At 40.2% G+C, this 17,995-nt stretch overlaps 2 protein-coding genes across 2 annotated transcripts in view; both read left to right on the top strand.

The window, feature by feature from the left end:
• The window catches only part of LOC127479213 (alanine aminotransferase 2), a 25,705-nt gene extending 18,023 nt beyond the window's left edge, over window positions 1-7,682 (top strand). Inside the window, exons 6-11 of the mRNA XM_051805879.1 lie at window positions 82-161; window positions 725-861; window positions 1,568-1,742; window positions 2,488-2,643; window positions 3,665-3,777; window positions 4,989-7,682. Coding sequence (XP_051661839.1) covers window positions 82-161; window positions 725-861; window positions 1,568-1,742; window positions 2,488-2,643; window positions 3,665-3,777; window positions 4,989-5,079 — 752 coding nt within the window. The 3' untranslated portion in view covers window positions 5,080-7,682. The remainder of the gene's footprint in view (window positions 1-81; window positions 162-724; window positions 862-1,567; window positions 1,743-2,487; window positions 2,644-3,664; window positions 3,778-4,988) is intronic.
• On the top strand, window positions 5,889-17,995 carry LOC127479046 (basic proline-rich protein-like). The gene is made up of 6 exons (XM_051805529.1): window positions 5,889-5,903; window positions 9,427-9,904; window positions 10,221-10,349; window positions 11,975-12,042; window positions 12,747-14,272; window positions 15,136-17,995. Exons 1-5 carry the CDS (start codon window positions 5,889-5,891, stop codon window positions 12,780-12,782), a joined length of 726 nt encoding a protein of 241 aa, XP_051661489.1. The 3' UTR covers window positions 12,783-14,272; window positions 15,136-17,995.

Below are 17,995 nucleotides of genomic sequence, written 5' to 3'. Positions count from 1 at the left end.
GAAAAGCTAGTAGACTTACTAGGTCTTACTATATATATATGCTCCACTAACTTTCCTCTTGCTCTAAAAATCAAACTACAGGACAGGTGCAAAACAGAAAGTGCATTGAAGATGTGATACACTTTGCCTGGGAAGAGAAACTTTTTCTTCTGGCTGATGAGGTAATGGAATATTCTGTTCTCTCAAAAGCACAGCTGAGAGTATGAGGTATAATTTTGTTCCATGAGTGGTTGTTGGTATTTTTTAAGTACAAGGAACAGATTTTCTGTTATCATACCATATCATAAGACATGAACAAACATGCAAGATTCTTGGTATCAAAGGATCAATATAACAGGTGGTTTGATCTGGATTTGAACTAGAGAGAAAGTGTAGGGGACACAAGGAAGAACTTTGCTGGAACTGACCTAAAAACCTGTGTGAAGCTGAGACCACTTCAAATGAAAGAAATAGAAGGAAAATCAATTTAAACATGCAAGTAAAGGTTAAATTGTATACAAAGAAGCTCAGTGTTCTTCCAAAGACGGAACCTTTAACTATAGTCACATGATATAAAATATATCATGGCAGTAACTATTACTTAACAAAGAACCTTGTGTCTTCTAACAGCTTTTAAGTTCTGAGTGTTACCACTGTTTCTTCAGTTCAGATCTGTCTCTCTAAAAGGCCATGTTTTATCCTTAGTTGGGGGAACAGAGCACATTAATGTCTTCTGACTGTTCAGGTTTACCAGGACAATGTGTACTCTGAAGGATGCCAGTTCCATTCTTTCAAAAAGATTCTGTATGAGATGGGACCCGAGTACTATAACAATGTTGAGCTGGCCTCTTTTCACTCCACCTCTAAGGGATACATGGGCGAGTAAGTCTGATTTAGTTTTTTTTTATTTCATCTTCCTCATTAATCTGGTTGGACAGCCCTTTCATGTTACTGACCTGAAGGTAATCCACCATCTTCTATTAATTTTAACTAAAAACTATCAAGAAAGGGGACAAAAAGCATTTAAAGCAGAGAGTAATGGATTAGCTCTGTGGTTTTCAAAGTATGAAATAATAAGCACATTTATTTCAGACACTTAATGCCTCATTTCCACAGAGGTGAAATCCTACAGTCCCAATCTGGACCTGTGATAATGGAAAACTGGTCTCCAGCATTCAAGGAAACAGCTCAATAATTGCTGGGATGTTTGATATTGTAAATGTTTGGGTTTGGTTGTTTTGGGGAGGAAGAGATGAAAGAAAAAAGGACACATCATTTGTGATGAAATGTGTGCTGCTACAGCCATATGCTCCTGTTCTGGAGATTAAACAATCCGTGTTAATTGTTAACTTGCCTGACAGGGAAGCTGCATGTGCACCTTTAACTTTGTGTGGGATACTGGGAACTAATGACATCCCATGGAGTTCCATCTTAAACCAGTACCAGTATAGCAGCTGTTTCAACAGCCTTATGTTACATATTGTAAGATTCTCATTAATTGTCTTTCCTCTTCTGCAGACACTTTCATTGCTTTCCCAGTGTTTATCCACTTGAGGTTGACCAGTCTTTTCTCTTCACTTTGTCACAGATGTGGCTACAGAGGAGGTTACATGGAGGTCATTAATTTGCACCCAGAAATCAAAGGACAGCTTGTTAAGCTGCTTTCTGTTCGCCTTTGTCCCCCAGTCTCAGGACAAGCAGCAATGGATATTGTAGTGAATCCTCCAGTACCTGGAGAAGAATCTTATGCACAGTTCATAAAGGTCAGCAGTAATGTTCTTTTGTGCATTTCCTAAACCTATCCTAAGTATTGGGAACTCAAAATATGCACAGGGACATATTTTCTTTCCTTTCTCCTCAGACAGTCCTGTAATAGAACCAATTTACAGAACCATGCAGTGTATTTAAAATTAACTCAATATGAATACCTTGAAAAATACTAAGAAGACATTACCAAATGAGCTTTCTTTCTGATAAATTCAACTTTTCTCCTGTGTTTAGTTTGACTAAATAAGATTTTTACTAAAATCCAAGTAGGAATGTAAGTTCAAATACAGTTATAAAATCAGCCTTGTTCTTAGGTGCATGCAGTGCCTTTATATACTGAAGAACATGGTAATCTGTGTTAAAGTATACACAAAGTTTCTCACTTGTAAAAATGAAATGGTGTCTGGCTTAAGAAATTACATTATTGAGTCAGATCAGAAGTTCAGCTGATGTGGTCTCTAAAAACAGCCAAGAGTGGATGCCCAGAAGGAAGAAGGCACACAGATAGACTCCTGTAGGTTATTGTGTGTCTACAACACTTTGTAGTTGAATCCTGCCAATGCCTTTTTGTATTGCTGTTTTTAAGAGCAGGACTGGAATTTGGAACATTGTTTGCTCTAATAGCTCAGCAAAGCCCTAAAAGTGTTTAATTTGGGGAAGGCCTCTTGAAGCATCACAGTTTCCTCTGGAGTTTTTGTTGCCACTTCAAATACGTTCAACTGGACACCTTTTTTTAAACAGGAAAAAGAGTCTGTTTTGAACAATCTTGCCAAAAAAGCCAAACTAACAGAAGATATGTTTAACAAGATACCAGGCATTCACTGCAATCCTCTTCAGGGAGCTATGTATGCTTTCCCACGGATCTTTATTCCTTCCAAAGCCATTGAGGAAGCAAAGGTCAGTCAGTCGCTTCTACCTCAATTAATTTTAACCTTCACTGGCCTGTGCCTGCCACTTCTAATGATGGATTTTTATTCCAGAGACAGAGTAAGCTCACACAGTTACAAAAGCAGTACTTCATAGACTATGTATGATCTGAAATATAACATGACCTTTATTTTAAGAGGGGAAAACAAAGCAGAGTGTTTCATCTCAGTGGTGAGGCTTTCAGGGTGAGAGTGTTCCCAAGGATGTTGGTGTTCAAGGCATACAAGTAGCTGGACCTGTGCAATTCCAAATTGCTGCCCTGCCTGGGTTAGGGAGGCAGTGGATTGGGAATGGCAGTGTGCTACTGAGCCTGCAAAAGAAGCCCCATTCAGCAAGTCTGGGAAAGAGGAAGGTTTCCTTACAAATTTTACCTTTTTACATTTGGGTCAGTAACCTCTATTACTGAAGGGCAAGTCTTTCTGTTCCTGACTAGAGCTCTGATACCTGATGTGTAATACTTGTTTTTTAAAGGGAATTTTATCAGCACAGCTGAGAACAAAAATAGGGCTGTTTTTCAGCTGCTTATTTGATTAGGTTTATAACTTGCATGAATTTAAGAACTTTCTAATCAGCAGATAATTTGGGGGAAGGGGAAATAGTAGCTGCCAACGGAACTGGAACACGCAGTTCTCAAATTAATTTAATCTTATCAAATGTCAGTGCCTTAGATTTTTCTAAGTACAATTCTGAGACTTGTGACAAAAAGTTATAAGCAAGTCAAGGAGAATAACAAAATTACCTAAAATCTTTCTTTTGAAGTGAGTGTTTTTTGTAGGTTCCTCAGCTCTGTTCCTCCATGAAGTATTGTTATTTAATTCACAGTGTGAATTTGTGAACTGTCCCATTAGCAAATGTTCCTCACCTTCTTTAGTGAGCAGAATAAGAAACTAATAATGTAAGATAAGGTTTCAGGAAAAAAAAGGAATCGTGAAATTCTATATATTTTATATCTATATATTCTATAATAATTCCAAAGCATCCATTCCCTTAGGCTCATAAAATGGCACCTGATATGTTCTATTGCATGAAACTTTTGGAAGAGACTGGAATATGTGTTGTACCTGGAAGTGGATTTGGCCAAAGAGAAGGAACCCACCATTTCAGGTACAGTTTCTGTTTGTTTAAAATCAAATTAACAGTAATAAGCAAAATACCATCCCAGTACTTTCTCTTCTGATTAAATATAAGGATTTTTATTTCAATTTCTGTTATCTCACTTTAAACTGGACAGTTTCAGTGGACTGACAGCTAGGCCAGAGACCTGGTCTGCTAGATGAGCTGTCCAGGTTTTTGTGGTGTTTTCACAGCTTGCTGACATAATTTTATTCTATTTTTATGTGCTGGCATTTGAAATGCCTTCTCCAGGAATACAAACAATAATAATATCTTAGACTTTAATCTTAAAGTTGGCTACAGAATTACAAAAATTGCCCTGCATTCTTCTGGGATGAGGGGGCATTTAACAGTGTTTCTCTATGGAGAAACTGCATGAAAAATGCAATATGTCCCCTATAAATCTCCTCCTTTAGCATGCTGAATAACTCTTCACTTTACCAAAACAAGATGTTGAGCTAAATAATCTGACACCAGAACTGTGAACATAAACTCTGTTGCTTTTGCTTCCAATAAATAGCACTTTACTCCACCCAAGCCACTGATACTAGAATTTATCATGGAATTTAGTCTTATTCGGTCTGAAACAACATAACAGGGTATCTTTAGCTTTGGTAGTTCTGCAACACAGCTGGGTGAGGTATCTGGGTACATACAGCTCCAGGAAAAAGCCATTCCAGCACTGGTGTGGGAAAAACACTCTTGCTCACAGTCTGCCATAAATACTCCATGGGATTTTCATATTATGAAGAAGAAGGAAAAAAGGGACCAAAAACTGCAGAGTAGGATGTTACATTATTCTAATGTTTCTGAATTCTGTTTTCAGTTAAAGAAGAAATGTATATTTACTCATAACTGCCCGCTCCTAAAGCTCAAAAAGCTGGGTACAATTTGGCACTATTGTGCCAACTGTGGAAACCAAGTTGCTGTTGTTTCTTACTGATGACCTTCTTTAGGTTAACTCAGCAGAAAATAACAATTCTTGAATTCCTATGAACTAACCAATTGAAACAAATGGCTCTAGTTTAATAGTATAGTTCAATTAAAGTATAAATGCATAAAACAAGAGAATCACATCAAAACGGGTATTAACATGTTACTGTGCCCTGAGATGAATCAAGATCTGTGCAAAGATCACAGTTTAGTTTGTTCTGAAGATAATGTGGGTTGTTTTTTTTCTTTCTCTAAATATTATTTTTCAGAATGACCATTCTTCCTCCAGTAGAGAAGCTGAAGATCCTACTGGAGAAAGTGAAAGACTTCCACATAAAGTTTCTTGAAAAATATGCATGAAACTACTGTGGCTTTTTCCCCCTCATCCCCTCCCCTTCAAGGCAAATGAAGACTGAACAAAGATGTGCTGAGAATGTGCTGTTCATCTAATTTAACTAAGTTCAAAATAGATAGAACCAGTCTCAGATACTGCTGCAACTTATTGGACAATTAAAAAGTTAATGTCTGGTATAGAAGGCATTGTTACACCAACTTGATTTTTAAGGGGAAGGGGAAGAATGTGAAGGAAGTGGTGAGAAGAAAGAGTCAGTAAATGTTTTTGTGCCTTGATTGGAAGTTACATTGTGAACTTTTGACTCAATAGGTTGGGAAAGGGAATTGCTCACTAAAATTATTACTGTTATGTGGGGTTTTTTACAGAACAGAAATGCAAAGATCAATTGTTTAGCTAGGAAAATGTCTCATCCTAAAATTCTACTAAACAAAAATTCAAACCCCAACATTTATAGGTATTGTTTGGTTTAATTTTTGTTGTTATTATTAAGTATGAAATGTCCTCCAGATCTGATTAAGCATGTAGGTACATCATGCTTATTAAAAAATCTTTGGCACATGTGTGCATATACCTTTGAAATTCTGCTAAAAAGAAATCTTGCCATCACAGCATAATTGGAATGGAATATACAGTTTTGATCAGAGGAGTGAATACAGTGTCTGCTTGGACCCTATTTTTGTGAAACTGAAAGATAATGAGGAATATTTTCTTCTTCTTCATGTGCTGTTCAACACAAAATCCCAGCACAAGAGCACTGAACATTTCCTCTCATAACAACTCCACGAGTCTCCTGTTAATCTCATCTTTTGTACACATGGAACATAGTAAGGTACTGTTTCAAAGCAGATGTGAGCACAGTCAGTCCTTTCAAGTAGGGTAAGACACAACACACTTCCAGAACCACTCTGTCTATGGAGAGCATTTGTTTGGAATCACATGACAGAGACCCACAATGTGGCCAAAATCCAGCTTGAACTGGCAAAGACTAACACATGTTGTTACCAGGGGAAATGCTGGGGGGGATTTCTAATGAAGGAAAAGGTATTTAAAGGAAAATGTCTTGCACCAAGCATAAAGAGAATGATAGTACAGCTGACACTTAAATCTTCCACTGGCTGAATGACCCTGAGTGCTTATTAAAGCCTGGCTCAACAAGGTTGCTATCCAGTACAGCTGTATGACTCCACTAATCTATGCCAGTTTTCCTGCAAAACAAAGGACAGCTTCTGTTTCTCTAGAGCTGGAAGCTGGACACCTCCTACTAGCTCTGACAAAGGGCTAAAGGAACAGAGCTTCCAGTATTCAGGCATGAAAGCATTAGCATTTGTCAGGCTTCGCCTCAGCATTTACAGAGTTTATTCATTAAGAATATCACATTTAATCCAGTCATTAATGTTAAGTTACTATATAGAAGTAAACTCATTTTCATGTCTATTAGCACTTTGTTAGGCTGCCTTTGTAGCTGGTTCAACATCCTCTGCTGATCCAAGTTACTAAAGCCAAGGGCTACAGAATCACTGTATGGATAAACCTGTGCCAATTTAGTATGTGTGGAGGACGAGAGGTGTTGCCAATAACTGTCCTTGCAACAGCAACCACCAGTCTAGGACACAGCATTAGCTGTACTCCTCACAGTCCCTTGCTGAAGTCTGTGAGAGGAATTTAGTCCTTCTCAATCACCTGCCAGTGGTCCCAGGTCCATGAATGAAAATGTCACGCTGCTACAGAGTCACTGTGGAGGCTTGGAGAGAAAAAAATCATACTATGAGAAATGCACTTGTGGGAGGACAGCAGACTGAGAATACTTATGCTGCTACTATCCATTGATAAATACAACCTTTTATCTGTTGGCATCCTTAATATGCACTAATAAAACAAATCCAGAAAGGAAAACTGTAGTAGGAGATCAGAATATTGATGTGAAAGTAAGACAAACAGCACTTTCCTATTCTGGGAATGTGCCCAAGTGAGATCTGGCTTTGGACTCGTAATGCAGTGTAGATTGAAGCTAAGATCTAACAATGGGAGTTAGAATATTTTTTTATATTTTTGTAACTACAGCTTTTTCATGGGGTAGTATTTGTAATCTAATAAGTCAATAGATTTTATATTTGCCTTGCATTTGCACCTGTTACTTCTGGAAAAAAATGTAAAGGTTTACAAGTTTCTAATGATAATTTACAGGTGTGAAAGGCTTTTTCTTTTCAGTCAGGACAGCAATTCTTACACTTTTAAATCAAAATATAATGACATAAACTGAGTTTTTTCTAAACATTCTATTATGGTGCCTTTTATGTTTGTGACATTATAAGGGATAACAATTTGTTCTTGATGCATCTCATGTGGAAATGTGGTGATTTCTATTGTCCATCCACAATATTTGTATGTATTGTGATAAGGTTAATGTGCATTTTTGTGGAACAATGCTGTAAAGCTAAGAAAAGAGGCTTATTTTCCATGTCTTTGAAATCTTTCATCAGTAACAGACAATCCTTACTTTCAAATGCATGCTTCTAGGTTTGATCTTCCTACAGGTGCTCCTTATAGCAGTACTTCAGATGTATGAGACTTCCAAATAATAAAGCACATATTAAAAAAAGGGTAATAATTCTCCATTTCCTATTTCACTGAAACCACACCAGCTGGAATGCACTATGGCACATTAACCCCCTGTTCAAACCAGTATTTACTAGTATTTAGTATGCATGTACCAGATCATTAATCTCTGCACCACTTCAATTTATGGACTTGAAATTTGTCCAACTTGTTACTGCAGAACTAATTCCTGCTGTTGCAGAACTGTGAACAGAGACGGTCTTGGGCAAGTTTATGCTCATAATTAATCATACAGTGTAAAGAGTTGTAACCAGGAGTTTGGCAAGCCAGACTTTTTTCTTCTAAGAGAGGATCAACCAGTCAGTTGAGGCTGATCAACTGTGTCATGAAAGCTTCTGTGAGGGGTTTGTTTGTCAGTGTTGGTTGCTCCCGTTTAAAAAAAACTTCTTACATGGTTTATATGAGATTAAACTTAATAATCTTTTTTTTCAGTGACACCACAGAATTACTTTATTGTGTTTTTTTTGGTTATTCCAAATAAAATGGCATTTAGGGAAAGGGAAGTTATTTCTGCTTCCCTAAACATACATGCTCCCAAAGCAGAATCTTCTCTTCTTTTTATCAGGTATTTGAGTGTTTTCTGGAACAGAAACTTTTCCTCCTTTTTTTTGGTGGGAGGCTGGTGGAGGTATGTTATTTATTTTACAAACAAGATGGTCTGATATGAAATGCTTATATTATGAATTGTCAGATTTTTTACAGCTTTTTTTTCAGTGACATAGGCTGTCCCATCTGGCTCAGGAGATAAGGGTGCTGTACCAGATGCATATGATACAGAAAAAGCTACTACAGAGAGCTTACAGCATGAACTGTATACACTGTATGAAAACCACTAGCATTTTAAAATATTGTCTAAATTCCTTTTTATAATTTCCTTGGTCAAATTTGTACAAAACCCAAGAGACTCATACCTCAGGTATGATTTTTTATTTGGATGCATGTAAGATAATAAGTTTCTTCAAGGAATTCCACTTTTAAGGATACGGATTTGAATATTCAATATTAGTTGTAGTCATGCCTTTCTAATGTTCCACTTTATTACATGTTTATTAAATCCTGTGTTCATGTGATTAGAATTTACACAACCTGTAACAATTTGCATGAGGCAGAACAGGTTATTCACTTTGCTAGCTTGGAAGCTTTGAAGCTTTGAAGCCCTGCATATTCTGCATGCTGAACAGCAGTAAAGTAGCTAACCCCAAACCTCAGCTCTTAAATAGGACAGAAAGGTTTCCCTATGGGGCAGAAAGGTTTCCCAGTACCTGTCCAAGCCCTGGAAGTGTTCACTCCTTGTGTGCTCAGTTTTGCAGTGGCTGCTCCAAACAAGTAATGAAACAGCACAATTAATTTGTTCAGGACCAAGTTGTGTGTGTGTGTGTGTGTGTGTGTGTGTAGTGTGAGCCTGCCCAGCTCCTGTCAGGGCACGAGGGTCATAAAATCATAGAAAACTGCTGAGGGGTTAGAAGGGACCTTGAAGACCATCTAGTCTCAGCCCCCAGCTGTGGGCAGGACACCTTCCACTAGATCCAGCTTGGCCTTGAGCAGTGTCAGGATTGGGGCATCCACAGCCTCCCTGGGCAACCTCTGCCAGCACCTCACCACCCTCACAGTGAAAAATTTCTTTGTAATATCTAACCTAAATTTCAAATTGTACCCATTACTCTTTGTCCTATCGCTACAGGATGGGATAGGGTAGGGTAGGGTAGGGTAGGGTAGGATAGGCTAGGCTAGGCTAGGCTAGGCTGGGCTTTGAGTCTCATTGCCCATCCCTCGGGCACCCCCGAGACGAGGCACCCGCAGATCCCCACCCTTCTCTGCCCTCCCTTCTGACAGGAGCCGGGGAAACCCCAGGGTACCCTCGGCCCCCGCCCCGGCGCTTCCCAGGCCGCCCCATCCCCTCCCCGAGGTGTGTCCGCCCCATCCCCTCCCCGAGGTGTGTCCGCCCCATCCCCTCCCCGAGGTGTGTCCGCCCGGCCCGCGGGCGGGGGCGGAGGGAGGGAATATCCCCCGCTTTCCCCGCGGTCCCGGGCTCGGTTCCCGGCGGGACGGTCGCCAAGCCCTTGCCGAAGCCCCCGGGCAAGCGCCACAGCTCGGACTCGGGCGTGGAGCCGGACCGCGGGGCGCTGCCCCAGGAGCGGGACCAGCGCCCCGGGCTGCCCCAGGAGAAGAAGGATCAGCGCATCGCGCTCTTCCTCAGCGACTGCGACCAGCAGGGTATGGCGGGGGGCGGCGGGGCTGACCGGGGCGAGGCGGTGGTGCCCGCCCGCCGGCACTTCCCTGCCGGGATGGGTGGAGGGAACAGCGGCTCCCGGCGGGAAGAGCCCCCGGGCCGGGAACGCGCCCTCGGGCAGCGCCGCCGGCACCGCGGGCTTCGGCCTCGAAGGAGAGGCTGGTAGCAGGCGCTCCGGCTGCCAAGCGGGATTTCTCCGGATAAAGCGTTGTTTTAATTTCCTTTTATAATGCGATCTTCCGACGTTTATACTTGGAAACACGTAACACGCATGGCAATAAAACCTGTTTTGTTTTAAAGACAAGGAGCGCGTCCAGGAGACGAAGGAAGAGCTCGATTCGCCGTTGCAAACAGCTGAGAAGGCGTTTGCAGTGGAGCTGCTGACGGTGCCGGCTGCCAGCAGGAAAATGAAAAGGAAAGACCTGCTCAGTAAGTGTGCGTGGCCCTGTCCTTGCGAGGGGTGCGGACAGGGTTAGGGCAGGATGTGTCTGGGAGAAAATCTGTAAACTGGGGGACTTTTATGAACAAGTTTGCTTTGTCTGGTGTGTATTTTAAGCTAATCAGCAGAGCTGTTACCCTGCAGATGGTCAGTAAGCACTCTTGTTCAGGTAGGCTGGTCTGTGTAATTAAGGGTAGAGAATTAGTAGGTAAAAATGTATAGTCTGGAGCTTTTTCTATGTATGCTCTAAAGTCTTATTTAAAGTCTGAAAATACAAAGAATAATTACAAACCTAGTGCTTTCTCTGCATAGAAACATAAGCACTTCTGTCCATCTGAATCTCTTCATCCCAGCCATAGAGATTTTTTTTAGTTTTTGTCAATTTGAAGCTTTTTACTTCTGAGCCTTTCTCAATTAGTCGTTTACCTGTGATGATGAGCAAATAAGTTTAATTTTAACTCACATGTGTGCAGCAGTTTAAGATGTGGTGTATGCTCAGCCTCAGATGTACATTTCGGTGAGAACTGATGTTTTTGGAAGCAACTTTGCAGCTGGAAATTGCAGGGGCCACACAAATATCAGACTTAAGACTCTTGAAGAACTTACGTTTACTGTAAGCCTGAGTATGTATTTTGGTGTTTTTCTTGAGAAACTTCTGCCTAAAAGCATTAGATTTCTGCAATAAAATGTGTCTGTGTGATTCTTCTTTGAATTTAAGTTATATACTGTGTGACTACACTCAGTATCCTTCAAAGATTAAACATACTGAAATTTTCATTGTTTTGTAGGATGACTAAAAAAAAAATGCAACAGATATGCTAGCTAAGGTTAACTATTTAAGCCACTGTAATCCTGAATTACTTGTTCAGCTTCAAGGCCTTAAGATAAGAACTTGAAGATAAAAATTATGCAAGTAATAGTATCTAAACAAGTTACACTTTCTTGAACTACAGATTTGCAAGGAGGGGAGGAAGTGGCTCTTACTGCTGCAGTAGTAAGTGTGTGTTTTCAAATTTTATCACAGTTTACAGAACAGAATTCTCCTCTCCTTGCTGTAAATATTTCAGACAAAATATTTTGTTTGGCTGCGTGTTTAAATAGAAGATGATATTAAAAGACTAGAGAGCCAGCCAGTGCAGTTATGAACATTACCTAAACTTTTAGGGTCATCTGCTGGCAGAAATCCAGATGTTCATGCCAAAATAAACTGGTGTTTAGCCAATCCCACTTCTGTCACTTGCTTCCACCTGCTTTTGTGACATAATATTTATTTACTGGGCAAAATCTGTTGACCTCCCCTTGTTGGATAGACACTCTCTTTTAGACTGGAAGGTGTATATATGAGGCAGGTGGTTGGTTGCACAGAACTTCATTATGAACATGTTTTGACAGCATGAAACTCCTTTTAGAATGCATATTTGCCATTTTAGATATATGTAGAACTGTATGTGTGTGTGTATGTATATATATATACACACACATACGTATATATATAGTAGGGCTTAACTGCTCTTTTTCAACTGGGAATTCTTACAGTATTGTTTCCTGCAAATACCTATCATTTTGCTTTCAAATGCCACTTCTTTTAACTGCAGTCTTGCATATACATTTTCAGATTTCCAAAACCAAGCCATTGGTTTCACTGGCCTCTGGTTTAAATGGCAAATGGAACACTCTTTCCAGGTAAGACTGACCTTTGATAGCTTGTTTAACTCACCTGAACTTGTGAATGCTGAAGAAAATTATTTCCAAATAAAGTAGCTGAGATTTGAGCCCAGCAGGAATACATCTGATAAGGATATCCTCCCTGACTGAGTGAGATGCACTGTGGTTATGTGAAACCTGGGCTAAAAAGCAGCTCTAGATGATGAAGGTATGGAGTTGTATTTCTCAGTGAATGGTGCATAGTTCTGAACTTAGGGAATCAGTATAGATTTCCAAACAATACTTAAGGGAAGAGAATACATAAGGGAAGAATCTTTGCTCTGTTAGGACTAGTAAATTGTTCTGTAATAAACACTCAATTTGGTTATTACAGCCCTCTCTTACCTACTAACATCAATTAATTCTTTTGTTCCTGTATGTTGTTAGGTCCCATGATATCATGTTTACCTCAGGAGGGCTTTTTCATATGTGTATACAGTAGATGTCTGTCCTGGAGCACTCCCTAATCCATTCTCTAATCCACTGTCTGTCTATTTTCATCCCAGCTAAAACTCCACATTAGAAGTAGAGGAGGAGGAATAAATAAAAATAATAATAAAACAAGAACAAACAAAAACATCCCAAACAAAAAACCTGATAAGTATTTTTTTTTTTTGAGCAATTTAAAATCCTTCTGCAAGTCACACTCACAGAAGAGTAAAGTCTCTTACTTCTTATTGCAGTGCCACAAATCTCAGAGCCACTCCAAAGATACCTAACAGGTAAGGGGTTATAATGGGCTAATTAAAAGATAGAGTCTGCTTCACCATTGCCTCGAGCATGGAGCTAAAAAGCTTGATGTGCCAGCTGAGCTGCTTGCAAAACCACCTAGCAAGTGCCCAGGTAGCTGAGCCATTCTTAGGAAAAAGGAAGGTCCTGGGATAAGAAGTGTCACAATCAAGAACACAGCAGAGACTTACTCTCCCAAATAAGGTATACCAGGCAGATCTTGCTTGGATACTGGGGCACCAGCCAATGGACACTCAGGCCCATCTTGGTCCCAGGCAAACTTTGCTTGGATACTGGTGAGCTGGCCAGTGGGCACTCAGGGTCTGCCACAGGGAGGGTATTTAAGTTGGTGTGTCAGTGGCCTTTGTGGTGGTTGTAAACTCCTGTCCTGTGCTTTTAACAGTCACCCCCAGCTTTTCCTGCTTTTCTGTCCCACTTCTTTCTCTCTTCTCTTTTGTGTAACAAAATAAAGTTGAGTTATCCTTTTTGGAATCAAGCATCTGGCCTCATTTGTGCCTTAATCCCGCTTATGGGAAGTTTTTAGAACCTGGTTCCCCTCCTTGTCTAAGCAGATCAGAACAGCGGTTTTTGGCTTGTTCTTAATAAATAATTTTGTTAAATACCACATGATTTCATGGAATATTCTGAGTTGGAAGGGACCCACAGGGATCATTGAGTCCAACTCTTAAGTGTGAGTCAAAGGAGCAACATCTCTACCTCAATTAGCTTAGGAATTCAGTGGTCTCTGGCTTAGAAGAGGAGCTGTACCTTAATCAACAAAAATGCATGTTTTCCTGAACTTTGCCATTTTGGCTGTTTTTCTCTTAAACCTATAATCAGTTTAGCATCATAAAATAAGGGTAAAGGAAGCTGAGATAATTGAAAACAGCTGACTAGTCCACCTGAAGGACATTAACCAAATGCATCATATACTTCAAAAGGCACAATCAATAGACGTTGTTTTGCTGGGAATTGAATTCAAATAAAGGATTGTTGAAGTAGAAAAATAACACGAGGCTATCTTTTAACTAGTGATAGGTGTGTCTTGTAGTGGGTAAAGACAATCAGATGAGATTGTCCACAGCCCCAAATTCCTGCCACGAAAGAGACACTAGATGGCAGAGTTGCTCCACGAAAGAGAAGTCAGGTGAGATTTGGGTATAGTCTCATGCCGTAATGAGCTGGGTAGTTTTCTGGGAAGCAACTTTGAATGTTACAATGTATACAAAGCCGAAGGAACTGTACTTCGGAGAGGATGTGTGGCGAATGATTCCCCCGTGCTCCCGTCCCGACGAATTAAAGGAATGTTTCATCCCAACGACACCGTGTCCGTGTCGGTTGGTGCTGTAACTCAGATCCCTCTGTTCCTGTGAGACCCCTTGGTGAGACAGACGCTTTCAGGGCACCCCTGGAGATTTCTCCGGCAAAGCCTCCCTCAGCCACGGGATCATTGCAGGAGCAGACAAGGTCCTGGCCACAGGTAAGGACATTCCTTTTCTGGTATGGTTAAAAGACCAGACTCTGGGTTATTGCCCATAAGTCGTTACATATAAAGTGTTGGACGAAGTGTATTGGGCTGTGCCTTATAGATACTCATGGGGCACTTTATATATGGTTCTGTCTGTCATCTGGTCTCCTGATTCGGGGTTGATATTTGTCAGCTTACAGACTTGGTTTTGGCCTTGGTATTGTGTGTATTGTAATTTCTGTTTGGGTATATTGCTATCCTGTCCCTTGATTCCCTTTGTAGAAGGTGCCAGCCAGTTGTAATTGCTCAGTGCCAATGGGAAGGTTGTCTGGGACTCATCAGGACAGACTAAAGCTGAGGGTCCAAGTGGCAGTGTAATCTCACTGTTTGCAAGCACCTTCAGACTTGGGGCTGAGGGGCCAATACAATAAAGCCCAAATTCACCCTTTTAAGTGGTAGAGTGAGTTAGTAAAGCTCTGGGGATAGATTGGCAGTTGCATTGCATAGTCCCTACTGTCCCCAGGCCAGTGGGCAGGTGGAAAAGATGAATCATTTGATCAAACAGCAGTTGGCAAAGATTGGTCAAGAGGCTAATCTGGGGTCAGATCAGGCATTATCACTTGCCCTGCTTAGGATCAGAATTGAACCACAATTAAGTAAGGCCTAAGCCTGTTTGAAATATTATGTGGAAGGCCTTATCAAATCCAGTGCAAGGGAGAAGACATGAGTTAATTAGGAAAAAACTGTTTGAGGCAATATGTAGTAGCTCTAGGGAAACAGTTGAAGGAAATAATAAAGTGTTCTTGGGACTAGAGCTAGAGGAGTAGACCATGCAGTTCATTGTTTTAAGCCTGGAGATTGAGTGTATGTTAAAGCTTTTTCAGGTCAACCTCTGGAGGGGAAGTGGAACAGACCCTACCAAGTGCTGCTGGCAACCTTCACTGCAATCAAGATCAAAGAGCATGGATTCACTATTTACGAGTGAAGAAAGCACCTGAGAAGGCTTGGGCATCAGAACCAGGCAGACCCACTACTGTCAAGTTTTCCCAGCACTGATCTTTGATAAGTATAATAACTCTGACTGAGACTTTTGCCTTAGACTGGCCATGGTCTCAAGCATATTGTGGGTTCTCTGGTCTAGAGACCATGTATATAGATGATCATCAACAAATGGCTACATATAATACTTCTGCTGTGGTCTTACAAAGAGACACAACAATCTCAAAAGGTTGGCAGAATCAACACTATGGTGCAAACATTTTGGCTGAAGTTGTTGGAAAGGAAGTACGAGTAGGATGTAAAATACTTAATCCACCCCTACAAGAAAACTAAAAACTGCAACCCCAAATTTTTGTGAGAGATTCTTTGGTTCTTGGGGGTCCATCCTGTTCACCTTTTCTTAAAACTTCATATGCAGGATGGGCAGCGTGGCTGCACAAATGTACATTCACCTTTAAGAATTGGACTAGAAGAGATATAGTTGGGGCATTAGGATCAGGATTAGGGATTTTGAACAGCATGGATTCTGAAATATTAATAAATAGATTGGAAAGAGTGACCAGCAATTTGAATCAACTGCAAAGTCCCCTAAAATCTTCCCTTTCAGCCCTAGGAGCTAGTCAACAACTCACGTTAGAAGCATTACTCCCATGGGAAGAAACTAATGAAAATATCATCTGTTAATTGCAAAAGCTCCTGGGACAGCTCAGACCAATGTTTGTTTGGCTCAGAGTTGTATTCAGGCTCAAGCTTGGACACAAACAGTGATAGTGGCAATCATTAGGGAAAGTGAAGGTGGCATCTTATCAACTGAAATTTGTGCAGTTATTTGGCAAAATGTGACACAATTTGAATAGGAATTGCAATTGTGGTGGTAATGAGTTAATTTGACCTCCTGATCCTACTACTGGTGTTGCTACAACCTTTGTACTAACTGTACAAAAAGCTGAAATTAATGGGATCTACCCAATTATCACCTTAAGGGCAAGTCACGACAGAACTATACTGGAACCTGAGACGTTGTTTGGGCCCTGAGAAAAGGAGATAAGTGGCAAACAATTGATGTAGAGGCATGCACTGTACAGGAACAACAAGGAGATATCTGTGAGAGCAACAGTATGAGAGCACAGGACATCAATCTAAATACTGAACAAAGCATTTGTCATTATGAGATGCACCCATTTGAAAATCCAAAACCTGTGATTGTTTACATAAGGTGAGGGCTGTGCTTGCTTGAGGACCCCACGAAGCCTGTTGCATGTAGATAAACATTCTTTAATGACCAGTAATCAGTCCAATTTCTGTGTTTGCAATTTTGTTAACGTTGAAGGGTGTGATTTTAATTATGCAGCTCCAGTTGTTTTGTACTCCTTGTTATGATGTGACTGTGTGTTATTTTGAGAGGTCCAGCCTGCCCCCACCAGAATGGACTATGCCTTGCTTGCAGAATTATTGCATCATGAAGACCTGCAGAAACTATTGAAGCAAATCCAAGAAAATGGATGAAAGACTCTAATTATGGTCCAGCATGATGTAGAAAAGATTCACTACATACTCGAACGAGTGAAAGAAGACAGAAAGAACTATTGATGGGATACTTTCATGAGAAAATCTCCCTCAGCAACTCAAGTTTTGAAAGTGTTGATTTTGTTGTTTATAATAGTAATACTTTCAGTGGTCCATTTTGTATTCCAGTATAAGTTAAGAACCTTAGCATCTCAGGTAATGAAGAATTCAAAAATAAAATACAATAAAAATATAAATAAAAAATAAAAAAATAAAACTAAAGTAAGAAAAAGTAAAAAGCAAAAGAATAAAATTATTTTATGGGCCAGGCAATTAGTTACTCTCACCAGGGGTATATTTTACTGCTATCTATTTTATATATAGCAAAATTCAAATGTTTTTTTCAAATTGGTGATAGACTTGGATTGCAGACTTGGGCTGCAGACTGAAGTGTAGCTGCTCTGAAAATTCCAGGAAAAGGTGTAAAATGATGAGTGAAAAATGTCAAGGGTAATATTTGTTTAATGTGATTTCACTCATACGTTTATATCCAAAAATGTCTTTCTAGACCACCTGGGAGTTCTACTGTTGAGTCAGGTTAGCCCTTTCCTTCTTCACATTTACTCCATTTTGTTTGTACTTCCCAAGTCTATTTTATTTTTCTCATTTTCTTTTACCCTGCTGGTTTGTTCTTTCTTGGCTTTATTTTTAATTAGTTAAACGTAAGTGGCCTTTGACATAGCAAAGATTATGAAAACAGTGGGACGTTGGTTACTGCTTTGAAAGAGTAAGGCAAATATTTTTGTGTTTGTTCTCCTTTGTCTGTTACCTCTCTCCTGGGGTTGTATTGTCAGTAAGTGAAGCAAAAGAGCCACTTGAAGGGGGGAAAGAGAGTTTATTTGGAATCTTTCTTAGTTTTCTGTGTATTATTAGGGCTAAAAGCCCTAATGAATCTTAGTTCCATTGTGCTATGCAAAGCTACAAATGTGTAATGAGAACATCTGAAGTTTTACATTAAGCACTATGCCAGACCAGACCTGGCAGGGAGATGGTACTTAATTTTATGCATGCAGATCCACCACCAGAGATTTTGAGCTGGCATCTAATCATGTTCAACATCTCTTGAAAATCTGTCCTCTCACAATGGAAGCTCCTGTGTGGAAACTGGCCTACTGGAAAGCTCTCCTTTTATAGTCATTTGAAGGCCATGGGGGAGATGGTGATGTGAAA

This window comes from Manacus candei, unplaced genomic scaffold (genome assembly GCF_025592945.1).
Source record: "Manacus candei isolate 608988 ecotype Guabito, Panama unplaced genomic scaffold, ASM2559294v1 h1tg000065l, whole genome shotgun sequence".
Lineage (NCBI taxonomy): Eukaryota > Metazoa > Chordata > Aves > Passeriformes > Pipridae > Manacus > Manacus candei.
Note: the sequence above shows the minus strand (reverse complement) of the source record. Positions and strands in the feature narration are given on the sequence as shown.

Coding starts and splice junctions, on each gene's coding strand:
- LOC127479046 (XM_051805529.1), top strand. Junction 9,905..10,220: donor CAGCGACTGCGACCAGCAGG/GTATGGCGGGGG, acceptor TTTGTTTTAAAG/ACAAGGAGCGCGTCCAGGAG. Junction 10,350..11,974: donor GAAAAGGAAAGACCTGCTCA/GTAAGTGTGCGT, acceptor ATACATTTTCAG/ATTTCCAAAACCAAGCCATT.